Below are 16,597 nucleotides of genomic sequence, written 5' to 3'. Positions count from 1 at the left end.
GCCCTGCGAGAGACTGAGGCACCGCTCCAACACAGGGGGGTGGCCATCCAGCGTCCAGGGAGAGGTACTACATCGTCCAGGGCTGCTCCCCCTGAATACACATCGAAGGGGCGTACTGGCCGGGCATGGGACCTGGACGTCCACCACAATATATATATATTTATATATATATATATATATATATATATATATATATACACATAAAGATTATCAAATCTTAAAAATGTTCTTTAAGTCCAGCAAAGCACAGATGGATCATCCATTCATTTTCCAGCCCTATTTTAAACAAGGTCAGGATTATGGGGACAGAAGCCTGCCCCAGTTGCATCAAGTATAAGGCAGGAACCAACCATGGACAAGGTGCCAGTCTATTCATTAATTCATTCAGCCACATTCAAAGGGCCAGTTTAGAATTACCAGTTAATTTTGAATGCCTTTAGGATGCAGCAGAAAAACCAAAGAATTTAGGAAGTAAACCACACAGGCATGAAGCAGATGGGTTATCGTGAGCAGCCTATACTGTAGGTTAACACATACAAAGCATGTGAATGCAAAGCATTTCCACAGAACAAGTTAAATGAAGCATATGCAGATTTTTTTTCTTTGAAAAATCAGATTCTGCTGACCGCACACATCCTGTCCTGTGATCAGCTTTGGAGGCATCACTAACAGTAACTCCTGCTTTGAGTCTCATGGCAACTGCCATTCACATCTCACTCCCTTATCTGTATTAACGCCTCTTTGATTTTATCTCCCTGGGTGCGGTGAAGAATTTTTTTTGTTATGTTTTTATTTCCCATTATGTGAAATTTTGCAGCTCAGTCTCCCTAACGACCACTTGACTGTTTAAGGCAAAACTATCCTCTAAATCCTCTGGATCGGTTAGCAGCTGAGTGTGAAGCGGCTGGAATGGGAATCAGCACCTCCAAATCCGAGACCATGGTCATCAGCCGGAAAAGGGTGGAGTGCCCTCTCAGGGTTGGTAGCGAGATCCTGCCTCAAGTAGAGGAGTTCAAGTATCTTGGGGTCTTGTTCACGAGTGAAGGAAGAATGGAGCTGGAGATTGACAGGCGGATCGGTGCGGCGTCCGCAGTGATGCGGACTCTGCATCGGTCTGTCGTGGTGAAAAAGGAGCTGAGCCGTAAGGCAAAGCTCTCAATTTACCAGTCGATCTATGTTCCTACCCTCACCTATGGTCATGAGCTATGGGTAGTGACCGAAAGAACGAGGTCATGAATACAAGTGGCTGAAATGAGTTTCCTCCACAGGGTGTCTGGGCTTTCCCTTAAAGGTAGGGTGAGAAGCTCAGTCATCCAGGAGGGGCTCAGAGTAGAGCCGCTGCTCCTCCGCATCGAGAGGAGTCAGATGAGGTGGCTCGGGCATCTGATCAGGATGCCTCCTGGACGCCTCCCTGGTGAGGTGTTCCGGGCACGTCTAACCAGGAGGAGGCCCTGGGGAAGACCCAGGACACGCTGAAGGGACTATGTCTCCCAGCTGGCCTGGGAACGCCTCGGGATTACCCCGGAAGAACTAGAAGAAGTGGCCGGGGAGAGGGAAGTCTGGGCATCTCTGCTCAAGCTTCTGGCCCCACGACCCGACCTCGGATAAGCGGAAGAGGATGGATGGATGGATCCTACAGTAATGTCTCAGTTATCACCATCCACATCTACAGGTTTCTTAAAGATTTCTCTGATTCAGTGATCAACAGTGTATTTAATTTAGTTAATTGTTCACCACATTATTCCTGACTCTTTGAAAATTGCTGCAGTTGAGCTACTACATAAGGACTGTCTTGGCAATTTTAGACCGACTGTATCTCTAACCTGCCTTTTTAAGTTAATTTCTAGAAAAAAAATTTATTTCAACAAATAAATGAACACTTGAATATAAATTTTATTCTGGATAAGTTCAGGCTTATACAGAAACTGCAATGGTTGAAGTAGCCAATGACTTACGTGTTAATGCCGCTTCTAATAATCAATCAGTTCTTGTTCTATTAGACTGGAGTGCAAAATTTGACACCATTGATCACAGCATTCTTCCTGATCACCTTAGACAGTGGATTGGACTTTCTGGCAGTGCCTTGAGTTTATTTCATTCTTATATCACAAGAAGAAAATTCTTTGACAGTTGTGGAGATTATTCATCAGAAATCCGTGATATTATGTATGGAGTGCCACAAGAATTTATTTTGGGCCCCTTATTATTCTTAATCTACATTAGGCCTGATCATTTCAATACATAAAGTGAATTATCACAGTTATGCAGATGATACACAGATGTATTTGTTGAAAACACCAGATGACCGTGAGGCTCCCTTTATCCAGTGTCTCACCAGCGCCATCAAATGGATAAGCAGTAATTTCTTTAAACTTGACAAGGAAGAAATAGAATTTTTAATTTTATGATGCAAACAAGAAAGCGAGGACCGTAGAAATAAACTAGGTAATCTGTTTATACAAATAAGACCAGGACTAAAGAATCTCAGCGTCATTTTAGATTCACAGCTATACATTCAGCATATTACTAAAACTGAATTCTTACACTTAATAATACATTGCACATGTTAGATCTTTTATATCACTGCAAGATGCAGAAAAATTAATACATACTTTTGTCATTAGCTGTCTAGATCGGGGTAGGCAATGTCGGTCCTGGAGAGCCGCAGTGGCTGCAGGTTTTTGTTCCAACCCAGTTTCTTAATGAGCTTAAGTGATAGTTTGATTCTTCATTTCAGTGGTCTCACTTGTTGAGTTTCCCCTCCCTTAATTGCTTATTTCAATCTTAAACCACTGCATTCTGTGTGTTAATGGCTCCTTATTAGGAATAAGATGTAAATGACAAAGCGACCAGCAGTTCTCCATCTATCTTGTGTGTGTTCATCATGCACTGTTTGATTTAATAAAACACTTATCAGAAAAATGTGACAGACTGAAAATGATCTGTTTTAGGCTTCAAATCATTTCGATGATACCCTTGGAAAGGAAAAAATCTACAAAATAAGAACCTAACATTGCAGACTAACAAGCCATAAAGTTAAATAAGGTCTTGGCAAGGATTGGTTTCTAATGAAGCAACTGGGTTGGAAACTAAAGCCTGCAGTGACTGCGACTCTCCAGGACCGACTTTGCCTACTCCTAGTCTAGATTATTGCAATGCTCTCCTATCAGGATTACCAAATAAAGGAGAAAGTTGGATGTAATTACTCCAAAATGCAGAAACAAGAATTTTAATTAAAAAAAAAATCTGAGCATATGTCACCAGTCTTGGCATCACTGCACTGGCTGCCTGTGTATTATAGGATTGATTTTTATAATTCTTTGATCTGTATATAAGTCTGTAAACATTCTAACACTATCTTATACTGTATTTTGTACTATTTGTCTCCCTAATTACAATTTCTAATTGTAATCTTATATGCTCGTAGCACCAGTTTGCTCAATATTTCAAGAGTGAAGCCTGCAAGAACTGGTGAGGTGGCTTTCTGTTTCTATGCACCAAATATCTGGAACACTTTTCCATTGGAGATATGACAGGCCAGTACAGCTAAATACTTTAAAACCTCCTAAACCATCTCATTAATTTGTCTTTTGTAATCACTTAAATTACTACCATCACTAGGTTTTCTTCATACTGCGGCAGGAGGATATTGTTTCTTTTCATTATCTGTAATTCTATTTGTCTGATCACCACTTTTATGTGCTTTCTTTTTCCTGGGACTTTGTGGTGGTGCTCTGCTTCACTGCACCCATGGCCTAAGTATGCTGCACCCACCTGAGATACTGCTCTGATGAAGAGCTCCATAAGAGTTGTCCTGTTAATGGCGACACATTCATGCACTGTAGGGTGGCCTCTGGAACCCTTGCAGATTCGGGATTTTTTTTTTCTTTATCTGTCCTTCCTGGCTATCTGACCACACCACTGGACTTATCTTTAGAAACTTTAAAACGAAATAAGGACTGTACTTTGTCTACTACCTGTATATCTAAGTTAGGCAAATGCATACTAATTTATTCTTATCTAATAGTTTTGGTATGCCGTTTATTCATTATTCTTTTTATCTATTTGCTATTTGGTTTTCTTATCTTATTATTTTTTCTTTGTCATCTTGTAAAGCACTTAAAGCTACATCCTTTGTATGAAAAAGTGCGATAGAAATAAATGTTGTTAAAGATTAGTAATAATGACAAATAGCTTACTTATAAAGGAGCCTCCCACGGTCCCGTGCGTTCATCTTCCCCCACTGTCCATTTTCAAAAGCCTCTTTAGCAGCTGCTACAGCTTTATCAACATTGGGGATCTGAGCCAGAGATACTTTGCAAATGGGCTACAAAAGACAAGAGAGCAGTGCATGGGACTACTTCAAAAATGACCAACATTCTAACATGACAAAATTAAGCTTTCTTTAAGGATTGAGTAGTACTAGGGTGTTGTACCGTGTTAGCCATTATGAATGTAGAGAAAAGCCAAGCAAAATGACACCTTTTATTGGCTAACTAAAAAGATTACAATATGCAAGCTTTCGAGGCAACTCAGGCCCCTTCTTCAGGCAAGGATTGAAAAAATGTTTAATCATCCATCTGCTAATACATTTAGATCAGTTCAGATGAACAAGATAGATAGATAGATAGATAGATAGATAGATAGATAGATAGATAGATAGATAGATAGATAGATAGATAGATAGATAGATAGATAGATACTTTATTAATCCCAAGGGCTACAACCTGGTTCAGCACTATTGGGTGTGCCTATCATGGGTGTGTGCCCACGCATATCTGACATGTACACGGGCAGCTACATGTCCACACATTTGTGGCTCCACCATCAAGAATGGCCCAACTCAATGTGGAAAAAATTAAATGGGCAAAAGAGTAGAAGAACTAATGGTACGATCCCAAGCACTTAGTCACCTTGGGCACACACACACACGCTTGTCCATGGAGTGTTGCACTATAATAATCAATGCATAACACATTACAATTGTAAGAAGCAGAGGAATCAGCTTTCAGCAAGCATAGTAGATATCCAGCAATGTATTATTAATACTCTCCCAGGTAATAGGCATGATTGGTTTCTCATGTATATGTTATCAGTGAAATAGCATCTTGAGTGTTTTATATCTTTGTACTGTAAAATATAACAAAATAATCAAATTTAAAGCAGTCCTGATCAGTATTCAGATGCAATAACCATCCTGCTCACCTTGCCGTCTGTCGGGTTAATGGTCTCATAGGACTTTTGTCCTTCAGCATCCAGAAAATGCCCATTGATGAACAGCTGGTGAGGCATGCGGATGGTCATGTTATTCACTTGCATTTCAACCTGTGGTTAACAAAAAAAAAAAAAAAGAAATAATGTGTTGAAGGACCAAAGAAACAAAAAGAAGTAAAAGAGTATGAGAGTAAATCAAAAAGTAAAGGCAACTTGAAAATTAAGCGCTAACTGCAAGGGTTTGAAACTGACACAATGCAATATGTTTACAATGGCTTATGGGTAGTTTGAATGCACACAGCATAGTGCTAGTCTAGTCAAAGCTATGGGGAAATGAACATGGACACTCTGCTGTAGTCAGATTTCTTTGGTCAGATGGAGTGAAACCTGCCGAAATTCCACAGCAGAGCATCCATGTTCATTTGATCTTGGCTTCCACTAGGCCAGGGGTCCTCAATCACAGTCCTGGAGGGCCGCAGTGGCTGCAGGTTTTTTGCTCCAACCCAATTGCTTAATAAGAAGCACTTATTGCTCAAGTAACACTTCTGTTTCACTTTAGTTGTCTCGTTTAAGATTTTGAACTCTTATTGCTTATTTTAGTCTTAAACAGCTGTATTCTATGTTTTTAATTGCTCCTAATTAACAATAACATGCAAATGACAAAAGAGAGCAGCATTTATCTATTTAGCTTGCTATCATTTACACCTGTGTGTATTTATCATGCACTATCCATCCATCCATTTTCCAACCCGCTGAATCTGAACACAGGGTCACGGGGGTCTGCTGGAGCCAATCCCAGCCAACACAGGGCACAAGGCAGGAACCAATCCCGGGCAGGGTGCCAACTCACCGCAGTCATGCACTATTGGGTTTAATTAAATACTTGGAAGGAAAGTGAAGATAAAAAAGTGAAGGACTGAGTATTACTCCTCCATTTTAGCCTTCAAATCATTTGGATGATATCCTTAGAAAGGGGAAGAAAATCTAGGATACGAGAATGACCTGACATGACAGAGTTAAAGCGCTAAAAAGCCACGAAATTAAATTATTGTGAAGAATTGCTTTCTAATTAAGCAACCGGGTTAGAACAAAAACCTGCAGCCACTGCGGCCCTCCAGGACTGTGACTGAGGATCCCTGCACTAGACTAACAGCAGTGCACTGCGCTGTACATGTTCAATCTATGTACAAACCATCGTACCTGCAGAAACTGGTTAAACAGAAAATTGGTAGCGTATGCAGCAAAGGGAGAGGTTTCCCTTTGTTATAAAGGCTTTTCAGTATAAATCACAGCCAAACAAGGCCAACTACACAAAAACATTCAGCAATTGCATCAATAAATACTGCCAACCACATGGAACCTACATAATCAACATGCAGCTCTTCTTTGCTGTCATCTCCACGCAGCTTCAGCACCAACATCTGGACAAAATCCTTGAAAGTGGTAGCCATATATACATCCTCGTTCTGCAACTCCAGACCATTCGTTTTTATTTTCACCTCCTCCACAAGTCTGAAGAATTGTAAGAAGGTAAAAAAAAGGGCAAAGCAGAGCAAATTACAAAACCAGGAAAGGAAGCAACCGAAAAACAAAAGACCCTCAAGGGAACAGCACCCTTTACCCACCTCACAACATCCATGGAAGCAGCTCCAGATTTGAAAAAGTCCGTCGAGTCCTCAATGCCATCCACATTGGACAGAATGCCTTTCCAGATGGACTGATGCAACAGAAATACACAGAGAAATTCATGTGACAGCATAATAAAGATATTATCATTTTTTTATTTGCCTATCTAAATGAAAAAGGGAAAGCGACCAGCAGTGAGGATTCCTCCATGTCTAATCAAGTAACTTCCTAGTTGAAACAGGCCCGGTCCTTAACTAGAAACAGCCGTTTTCTCCTTACGGATTTTTAGCAAATTGCATATTCTACTAAAATGTTTGCTGTTTGGGCTCCACCTGTGGTCAATGCAATTGACTGGGCATGTTTAGGGAAGGCAAACCTGTGTATAGAAGTTTCTACAGGTGACAATGTGTATCAGAGTGAAAACCAAACCATGAGGTTGAACAAATCACCTGCAGAGTTTAGAGACAGGATTGTGTCAAGGTACAGATATGGAGAAGACTACAAAAATATTTCAGCAGTATTGAAGGTATCCAGGAACATAGTGGCCTCCATAATTGTCAAATAGAAGACTTTGGAACAACCACAACTCGACCTTGAACTGGCTCCCTGGACAAATTGAGCAATTGGGGGACATTGGCCATGGTAAGAGAGGTAACCAAGAACCCAATGGTCATTCGAGCTCCAGAGGACCTGTGTGGAAATGGAAGAAGTTTCTAGAACGTTAACAACCACTATTACACTACACTCATCTGTGCTTTATGGCAGAGTGGCCCTATGACACATAAAAGCCAGCTGGGTTGTTTGCCAAAAGGCACCTAATGGACTTTCAGACTGAGAAACAAGATTCTCTGGTCTGATGAAACCAACACTGGACAGTCTGGTCTCAGACTGTTACGTCTGGAGGAAACCAGACACTGCTCATCACCTGCACAATACCATTCCAACAGTGAAGCATGGTGATGGGGTTGCTTTTCAGCAGCAGTTACTGGGTGACTAGTCAGTGCTGTGTAAAAACTGAATGGAGCAAAGTACAGAGATATCCTCAATGAAAACCTACTCCAGGCACTCCGACCTCGGACTGGGCTGAAGGTTTTCCTTCCAACAGGACAATAACTTGAAGCACAAAGCATAACACAGGAGTGGCTTAGGGACAACTCTGTTAATGTTCTTGAGTGTCTACTGATGTTCTCCATCCAACCTGACAGAGCTTGAGAGGATCTGCAGAGAAGAATGGCAGAATATCCCCAAATCCATGAGATGCAAACTTGCTGTGTCATACCAAAGACAAATCCAGGCCAGAATTGTTGCCAAACATGCTCCGATAAGTTTAGAGTAAAGGCTCTAAATATGTGTGCCAGTATGACATTTCAGTTTTTCATCTCTAATAATTTGAACATAATACCTAAAATCTGGATCTTGTTTTGTCATTCTGGGGTACTAAGTGTTGCTTGATGAGGGAAAAAATATTTTAAATGATTTGAGCACAAGACAGAAACAACAAAGTGTGAAAAAAAGTGAAGGAGTCTGACTATTTTCTGAAGGTACTGTATGTATTTTTAAAGTGATTATAAAGTGCAGGATATCTACTTGTTTGCTTTGCACAAACTTCACTTTGCTAAAACAGGTTCCCCAAAAAGGGTGATCCAAAATTCTACTGTGAGAGATTCTATAGAAAATGTCTGATTTAAGTTACTGTTGAAGGTGCCACAGTCAATCCAAATGGAATTGCATTTTCAAATAGATCATTGGGTTTGCCATATTTTTCTCATTTTTCTCTTATAATTTTTATAAAAGCATGAGGTTTTTCATCAACATCTCATAACATTCATTATGACAAATATGTGACAATTCAGACAGGAGTCATATACTTTTTCATGACCCTGTATATATAAAGCTGGACATCACAATCTCAAAAATGAATATTTCTGAATTATGGGAACATACTTTAGGTTATTATAAGAGCAACGCAGTTGTGCAAGGAATTTTACCCGAATCTCTTCTGCCAACTTCGTCTCTTCCTCGGTTAAATCCACAGTCAAGTCATCACCAGATTTAAAGTACTGAGAGGCAGCTATCATCTTGCCATCTTCAAACTGCAGATTCTTCACAAGTAGCTGTCAAATAAGAGTCATTATAAGAGTTTCAGAAATTGATGTCACCGGCTGAGGGAAATAAACTATTTTATAACAAAAGCAGATGGTACAGAACAGTTGTAGCAAACTTCTAGTTAAAACAGCCAAATTCATTCTCAACGTTTGAAAAGGATGGAAGTTCAGCTTATTAAGACCTTACTTATCTCTGACAGCTCAAATCCTAAGGCACATTATGATGTTATTTCTTGTAATTATACTTATTAATTACAACTTTTCACTTGTGTATTTAAATATATTTGATTTGATTTACCTTGTGAATGTTAATTTATTTAAATTGGCATCAAACAAGATGACTTCTATTTATAGAACAATTCTGATGAAGCATGTGATACTTATTATGGGTGGTGGGCAAACTGGGTCCTGGGGGCAGCAGTGACATTCAGGAAAGGTTTGAACGCTGCAGTGGAACCATCCATCCATCCATTATCCAACCCGCTATATCCTAACTACTGGGTCACGGGGGTCTGCTGGAGCCAATCCCAGCCAACACAGGGCGCAAGGCAGGAAACAAAACCTGGGCAGGGTGCCAGCCCACCGCAGGGCGCACATACACACACACCCACACACCAAGCACACACTAGGGCCAATTTAGAATCGCCAATGCACCTAACCTGCATGTCTTTGGACTGTGGGAGGAAACCCACGCAGACACCCTCTCTCCAATTCCACTCGTTGAGTGATTTTTCATTATATTTAATGCAGACTTCCATAATGAACACTTGTTTCCTTCAAAACATCACAGATCTGAAATGTTTCAAAACAACACCATCGTATGTTATCTTCCCTGTTTTAGTAACTAATTTACCCAAAGGCAGGCAATAAATCAGGTTCAGCATATGGCTGACCACTTTCATTCTACTTTACAGATTTTTCGTTGTTTTTCAATAACTTTATTTTCTTTGTTGTTCAGTGTGTTATTGCTGTATCTTTATGCCGAGTGTTATATAGATGTCTTAGTAGCGACTCTTGTATAGGTGCACTTCCATGCCATCCATGCATTGTTTAGATAACTAGGACCAGATTTACAATTGCAAATTGTCACGTGGTCTACCTTGTGTGGAATGAAAACTTCTAACATTTATTTCCAGCAATGCAGTTTTATTTTTCTGTTTATTAATTTTGCAATATCAGTAATGGTAGCGAGTCTTTGTGTTTATTTGTTGTTTTTCTTTTTATGTCTGTGGTATCTTTTACTTTTTTTCTCACAGGTGACCACTTTCCACTTCTGTATGTCTGGCTGGGTAGAACAGGCACTTGCAGGCTCCATAATGCACTTTGTTAAACCTTCCAGTGCTTTCCTTTGGGAGTGTTTAGAGCCTTGCTAAGCTTATAGGTTTTCTCACCTAGTTTGTTTGGAGAATTTCTGTTTTAAAACTCTGAGGTGATCGTCCCCATAGTGTGGTTTATTTAGATAGATGTGAACACAAGAATAACACTCTGGTGCAGACTAAAACAACCGTGCCCAGACCCCTTGGTCTCAGTGCAGTACCAAGCAAACTCTGGAGCAGTTCATGTATAAAATGTGATTTGACATGGGACTAAGTAACTACATGAAATGCCCAATGCATTATGGGAAACATAACGGGAAACAAACATAAATCAACAAATGCATACATGTCTGCATAAAACAAATCACACTACAGACCAATCCTAACACCGGATTCAGCCTCTGAGAATCTTTGGATTTCTGACGATCAGATAGGATAGAAGTGGACTATGTAAATAAAAACAAGTTGTAAATTCGCTTTTGTTTGGGTAGGACAAACTGACCACATACAGAGTTGGTGAAAAACGAATGCCATTTGCGACTGATGATCAAAGACCCTAATCTTACACGGCAAGAGAGAGGTGCACAGCTGGGACGTCCTCTTAATGTGATCACACTTGTGGCACGATGCTGTCACTGGAGGCACATTAACTTTGATACTATGTCGTAAATGTGAGTGAAACATTCCCACATGAGTTTTATTATCCATTATTTACAGGCCTAACAGGCTTTTGATTTGAAATAACCAAAATAAAGGTGACATTCAGGCTATTGGAGATTAAACCCACAACCTCACCCAGTGTAATTCAATTCACCTGATATGTCTGCTGTCTAAATGAAGCCGAGGCACATCATTGTATGGCCTCACCACAGCTGGCCACGCAGTCACCTAGATGAAATGTGTCCTTCATGTAGCATGCAAAGTGACGCATTTTCATATTATCTTCTAATTACCAGATAAAACACATTCTGCTCACAGAGGTCTGCTGGGTAAACAAACCACATAATCATTACAAATGTGCCGGTGCACAAGCACAGCTCTTGTCGATTCTTCATAACGATGTTTCCTGGGGAAACAATGCTTCTGCCCAAAAGTATGAAGTCAATGACACACCGGCGGGGAGTTTACTGCTACTTCTGGTCTGTCTGATTACACATGTCTTAAACAACTATTATCATACACTGATAATTTCTGTATTATTTATTTATTTATTTATGATATTACATTTCTATTGACTATATTTATGCATCTAGATTGCAAATACCATGCATTGCATCAATGTTCATTTTGCTTACTACACATCAATGTTGCTGCTACTTCTTTCTCTTGCCTTTGCAGAATGTCTTGTCTCATTTGTGTTTTAATTTTAAATTTATACTTATTATTTGCACTTCATGTTGTTACATTGTGGACCCTGAGCTTCACAATATCGTCTATCTGTATACTTGTATAAGGCTGAGATGACAATAAAGTTCGCTTTGACTTTGTCTGAAAGTTTTCTGTGTGAAATGCAACCAAAGTAACTGGATATTGAAGCAAAGGAAATTGTCTTCTTCTGATTCAGCATAAAGCAAAGTGACTATGAGTGTGAAATCACCTTTAGACTCCAAAGGCTGAATGAATTAAACATATCGCTCTATCTTATTATTAACGTTACTGTTAACATATTGTCACACACGTGTGCATGGGAGGCAGCTAAAGGGCTTGAGTAAGGGCAGTTCCGAGTCATATCGGGATGTGGCAGAGTGCACTGACTCTTTTTCTTCCTTTCCTGCAGACCATTCACGGGAGATTCCACCTGGCCCTCTTGACGTCACTTCCGGGTCCGAGCCTATGGAAGGAGACCTTGCTGGCTCCGGCCCCTGTGATGTCACGTCGGGGCTCGAGCCTATGGCTGAAGACCTTCATGAGCCCGACCCCTTTGACCTCACTTCCTGTCTTCCCCTGTAAAAGCGTCCACCTTCTCCCTATTCCCTCAGTTCTGTTTTGGACTCGGTTTTGTGCACAGCAGTGCTATCATTAATCTCGATTTGCAGCCAGGAAACCAAATACACGGGTGGCTGGCCCAAACCTCGCTGTGGCTCGTTGTGGCTTTTGTGACAATATGTAACTGAGTAACTCAGCCACAACCCACTTTAAACTTACAATCTCACCTAACTCCTTGCAATATGGGTTTTTAACACCATGCAGAATTCACATGGGAAAGAAATGTTCCTCCTTCCCTTTATTATCTTCCTATATGGAGGTGGAACCTGCTGTAAGTAACAAATCAGCGCTGATCACACCATCACCTCACACAGTCAAAAAAGACAAGGTGTTTTAGTTTTTTTTTTTTGCAAATAAGACTCATGATTATTTTAGGCAGCTTATTTATAAGGCCTGCTATTAAATCCAACGGATTATTATAAGCAAATTCCATTAGTTAAAGATTAAAGATCGTTGGCCAAGAGGTACAAAGTGTGCCAGAATACTCTTTGAATCAACTAGGTTTTCGTTTTCTGCCGTGACTTCTAATTTTCCTCTGTTACAAAGAAGGCATTTAAAGCTCACACAAAGAATTTGTCTACACTAATAAGGCTACATGCAGCTGAATGCGGCATTCAAGGCAGCTCGGCTAATGGCCTGGTACGTAAGCATGCCAGCTGAACCACTTTGAAGATAGACTTTATATAATGGAGCACTTTGAACAAACATGGAATTTCAATTATTTCATAAGCTTGGCCTCTTTACTCATAGATTAATTAGGCCTTCAATACAATTTTTGATGTACAGATAACAAAACCAAGCAACCGATGGAGGCACATGGTCAGGGGATGTTGTTACCGTCTTGCCATCGTTGCCGTAGAGAACCAGCCCGTTTTTGGTGACAAGTCCTGGTCTGCTTGCACCAGGGATTTGGAGCTGCTGGCTGTCTGGAGATGAACCATTTTCCACTAAGGAAGAGCCGTAGAAAGTAATTTTCTGTGGTCAAAAAGAGAAAGAGAGGCATGTTTAGGGACCTTCAGAAAGAATTATTATCTTACAGACTCTGAGTGGACTTTCTTCTGTGGTGGCATTCCTGATTCCCTGGCTTTCTGAAACAGCTGACAGAGGAGCCCATGTATGCTAAGCCACTTTTTTAAGGGATATTCTCACATTCCATTGTACAGGTTTTGTTTTTTGATGCCTATAAGAGATAAAGCTGAAGAGACAAGTCATGAGGGATATGTGCTTATGTGATGTTTTATTACACGTGAAGCAATGCCTTGTGTCATTAGGTCGCTTGAGTAGATCCATCCATCCATCCATCCATTATCCAACCCGCTGAATCCAAACACAGGGTCACGGGGGTCTGCCGGAGCCAATCCCAGCCAACACAGGGCACAAGGCAGGGAACCAATCCTGGGCAGGGTGCCAACCCACTGCAGGACACACACAAACACACCCACACACCAAGCACACACTAGGGCCAATTTAGAATCGCCAATCCACCTAACCTGCATGTCTTTGGACTGTGGGAGGAAACCAGAGCGCCCGGAGGAAACCCACGCAGACACGGGGAGAACATGCAAACTCCACGCAGGGAGGACCCGGGAAGCGAACCCGGGTCCCCAGGTCTCCCAACTGCGAGGCAGCAGCGCTACCCACTGCGCCACCGTGCCGCCCCTTGAGTAGATAATGACCTAATTCATTTATAGGCTGTGTTTCATGAGTTTGACTGATCTGTTTAGCTATGGTAAAAAGCTCCCAAGGTACGATTTTGTGTCCCCTGTGGAGAATTCAGCTTATGCTACCTCACATCATCCATCCATCCATTTTCCAACCCGCTGAATCCGAACACAGAGTCACGGGGGTCTGCTGGAGCCAATCCCAGCCAACACAGGGCACAAGGCAGGAACCAATCCTGGGCAGGGTGCCAACCCACCACAGTACCTCACATCACTGAACATAATAAACTGAGAGCTGTAAGTGGATAAGCAGTACAGCTAATGACCCCAAAATTGGGTAGCATTTTGTTTTCACACAATGGCAAACTATATGATGTCATACTGAATAAATCCTAGAAGGTTATCATGTCAACTTTAGAAAGTTCACTTCACAGTCGCAGGGGCACAGGGGGGTCTTCCTCTTATTGAATATCCACACCTCTAAAGGCCCTCAGTTTACTGTAGGAAGTTGAACCTCACAACGAAGACAATCTTTGTCAGAGTGGCATTAGGATGCCACACTAGAAAAAAATGTTTGCTTCAAAAAATGCTCACATCTTTATGGCATTAATGGAGCCAAAACTCAATAAAGATCTCAGGGGGAATGAAAGGACACACCAACAGAAAGTCTGCATCCCGACAAAGTATCAGTGTGTTACAATGCAAAAAAAAAACAAACCAAAAAGTCCCAATGGAGTTTCCAGACTTTCATCAAGGTCTAAACATGATGCCATGCCAAGCATAAAAAGTCCATCGCACTGAAATACCTCACCATTTCTGGACCTGTTTAAAGATACTATGTAGGGGAGATGAGCCATGCACTTCAAAATGCTGCCTCACCATTGCCAGGGTCTGCAACATGTAGGAAGGTACTTTTCACGAAGCCCTCTCTGACTGGTAATTTGACATATAGTGCATCAAACAACATTGCTTTCAGCCCTAATAAAGCAAATCATCAGACTTGGGGAACTGTTTCTGATGAAGAGGGGACCTCAAGAAGCATCATTTGAAATGAGAGGGAACTTACCTGTCCATCAACCACCGACCAGGCACCTGGCACTTTATCATTTCCTCTGATCCAGTTATGAATTGCTTCAGCTGGCTGATCCCAATTAACCTTTAAAGAGAAACACAATAATTTGAAGGAAAAGTCGCAGTATATGGGAGCACTATGTATTTAATTGCCACATGAGACAATGTCTAATAGCACAACATAATATTGTTAAACTCACTTGACTGAATTCATGGTCATGGAGGGCCACAGCTTTATCAGGAAGCACTGGACATAAGTAAAGAAATAAGCATGGATGGGGCACCAATCCATCACAGCGTCTATTCCCACACTGACATTGTTATAGGATTATTTAGGACTAGTCATTTAGCCCGTTACAATAATGGGCGCTAGAACAGTAAGGCATAAACATTAGTAGGAACAGTCTATATTAAATGGCAAGGGACTTTGACCTCATTCTTTTTGTTGGTCGTACTTTTCTTTCTTTCAGCCTTTCTTTTGTTGATGTTTACTTGCTGAGCTGACCGTTCTTCGTGGGCTGCCGCCGTGTATTGTGTGTCTTTAATTTTCTGTTACAGTAATACTGTCTTGTACGTTCGCTGGCTTGTACGTCCGTAATATTCCTTTAATTTTCTCTGGCGGTAATACAGGCGTGCGCGTCAGTAATATGCCTTTAATCTCCTCTGACAGTAAGACTGGCTTGTATGTGGCTGTAATATGTGTCACTGTATTGTGTACCTTTAATTTCCTCTCGCAGTAATACTGGTTTGTATTTCCGTAAAACGCCTCTAACTTTCTCTGACAGTAATATCGCGAATCGCACCATGCCCTGCGCATGCACACTTCACTAGAAGACACACACACACGGACACCTGGACGCACACAGGGATTTTATTAAAGAGGATTATCGCTTACCCTTATTCCAATCCCTGGGGATGTGGGAATAAACCTAGGGTGTCCATTAGAAAACACACACAGAGAATGGGGGAGAATGTGCAAACTTAACATGGTGCCCAGCAATTCTAAACAAACTGAATGGCCTGCAAAGCCCCATAGTATGGTTTAGTATGCATTTGCTTACATTTAAGCCAGGTGAAGAGCCAGTACAGGGCCCGGAAAGGCGTATGCCCCCCAGTTTACTTGCTGGTACACCTTGTTTTGTAACTTAGCTTTCTATTTACTTGTTTTATCTAAATGAAAATTAGCCTCTACTGCATACAAGCATTTTAATATTCGTCTCACTTGATTAACATCTTTATATATAATACGCTACCGTGGCTGTCCATTTGTCTGTCCAGGATTTTAAATCACCTGTAGCTTGCAAACAGTTTGACCTATTGACCTGAAATTTGGTACACATATACTACGTGATGTCTACTATCCGCTTTCGGGGTGATGATTGACCTCCAAGGTTATTCCGATTTTTATTTTATTTTATTGTAGAATCAACTCTCGGCAGCGGCCAGCAGGGTGGCTGTGCGGCGCGTGTGTACGGGCGCCGTTCTCATTCCCTACCACCTTCGCCGTCACTTTCCCTAACTCTTTATATCTTAAATCATTCTTGAGGCAGATTGAAGACTTAAGTGCCAGCTTAAGTGAAAAATTAAGGAAAACTTACTAAGTAATTACAACACAAAC

General features: G+C 41.1%; 1 protein-coding gene across 1 annotated transcript in view; it reads right to left on the bottom strand.

The window, feature by feature from the left end:
* The window catches only part of aldh1l1 (aldehyde dehydrogenase 1 family, member L1), a 77,594-nt gene that overhangs the window by 29,969 nt on the left and 31,028 nt on the right, over window positions 1-16,597 (bottom strand). The window contains 7 exon segments of the mRNA XM_028824678.2: window positions 4,200-4,327; window positions 5,206-5,325; window positions 6,579-6,726; window positions 6,840-6,931; window positions 8,829-8,954; window positions 13,085-13,222; window positions 14,975-15,064. Coding sequence (XP_028680511.2) covers window positions 4,200-4,327; window positions 5,206-5,325; window positions 6,579-6,726; window positions 6,840-6,931; window positions 8,829-8,954; window positions 13,085-13,222; window positions 14,975-15,064 — 842 coding nt within the window.

Source organism: Erpetoichthys calabaricus, chromosome 18 (genome assembly GCF_900747795.2).
Source record: "Erpetoichthys calabaricus chromosome 18, fErpCal1.3, whole genome shotgun sequence".
NCBI lineage: Eukaryota > Metazoa > Chordata > Cladistia > Polypteriformes > Polypteridae > Erpetoichthys > Erpetoichthys calabaricus.
The sequence above is the reverse complement of the archived record's forward strand: the minus strand, read 5'-3'. Positions and strand labels throughout refer to the sequence as shown.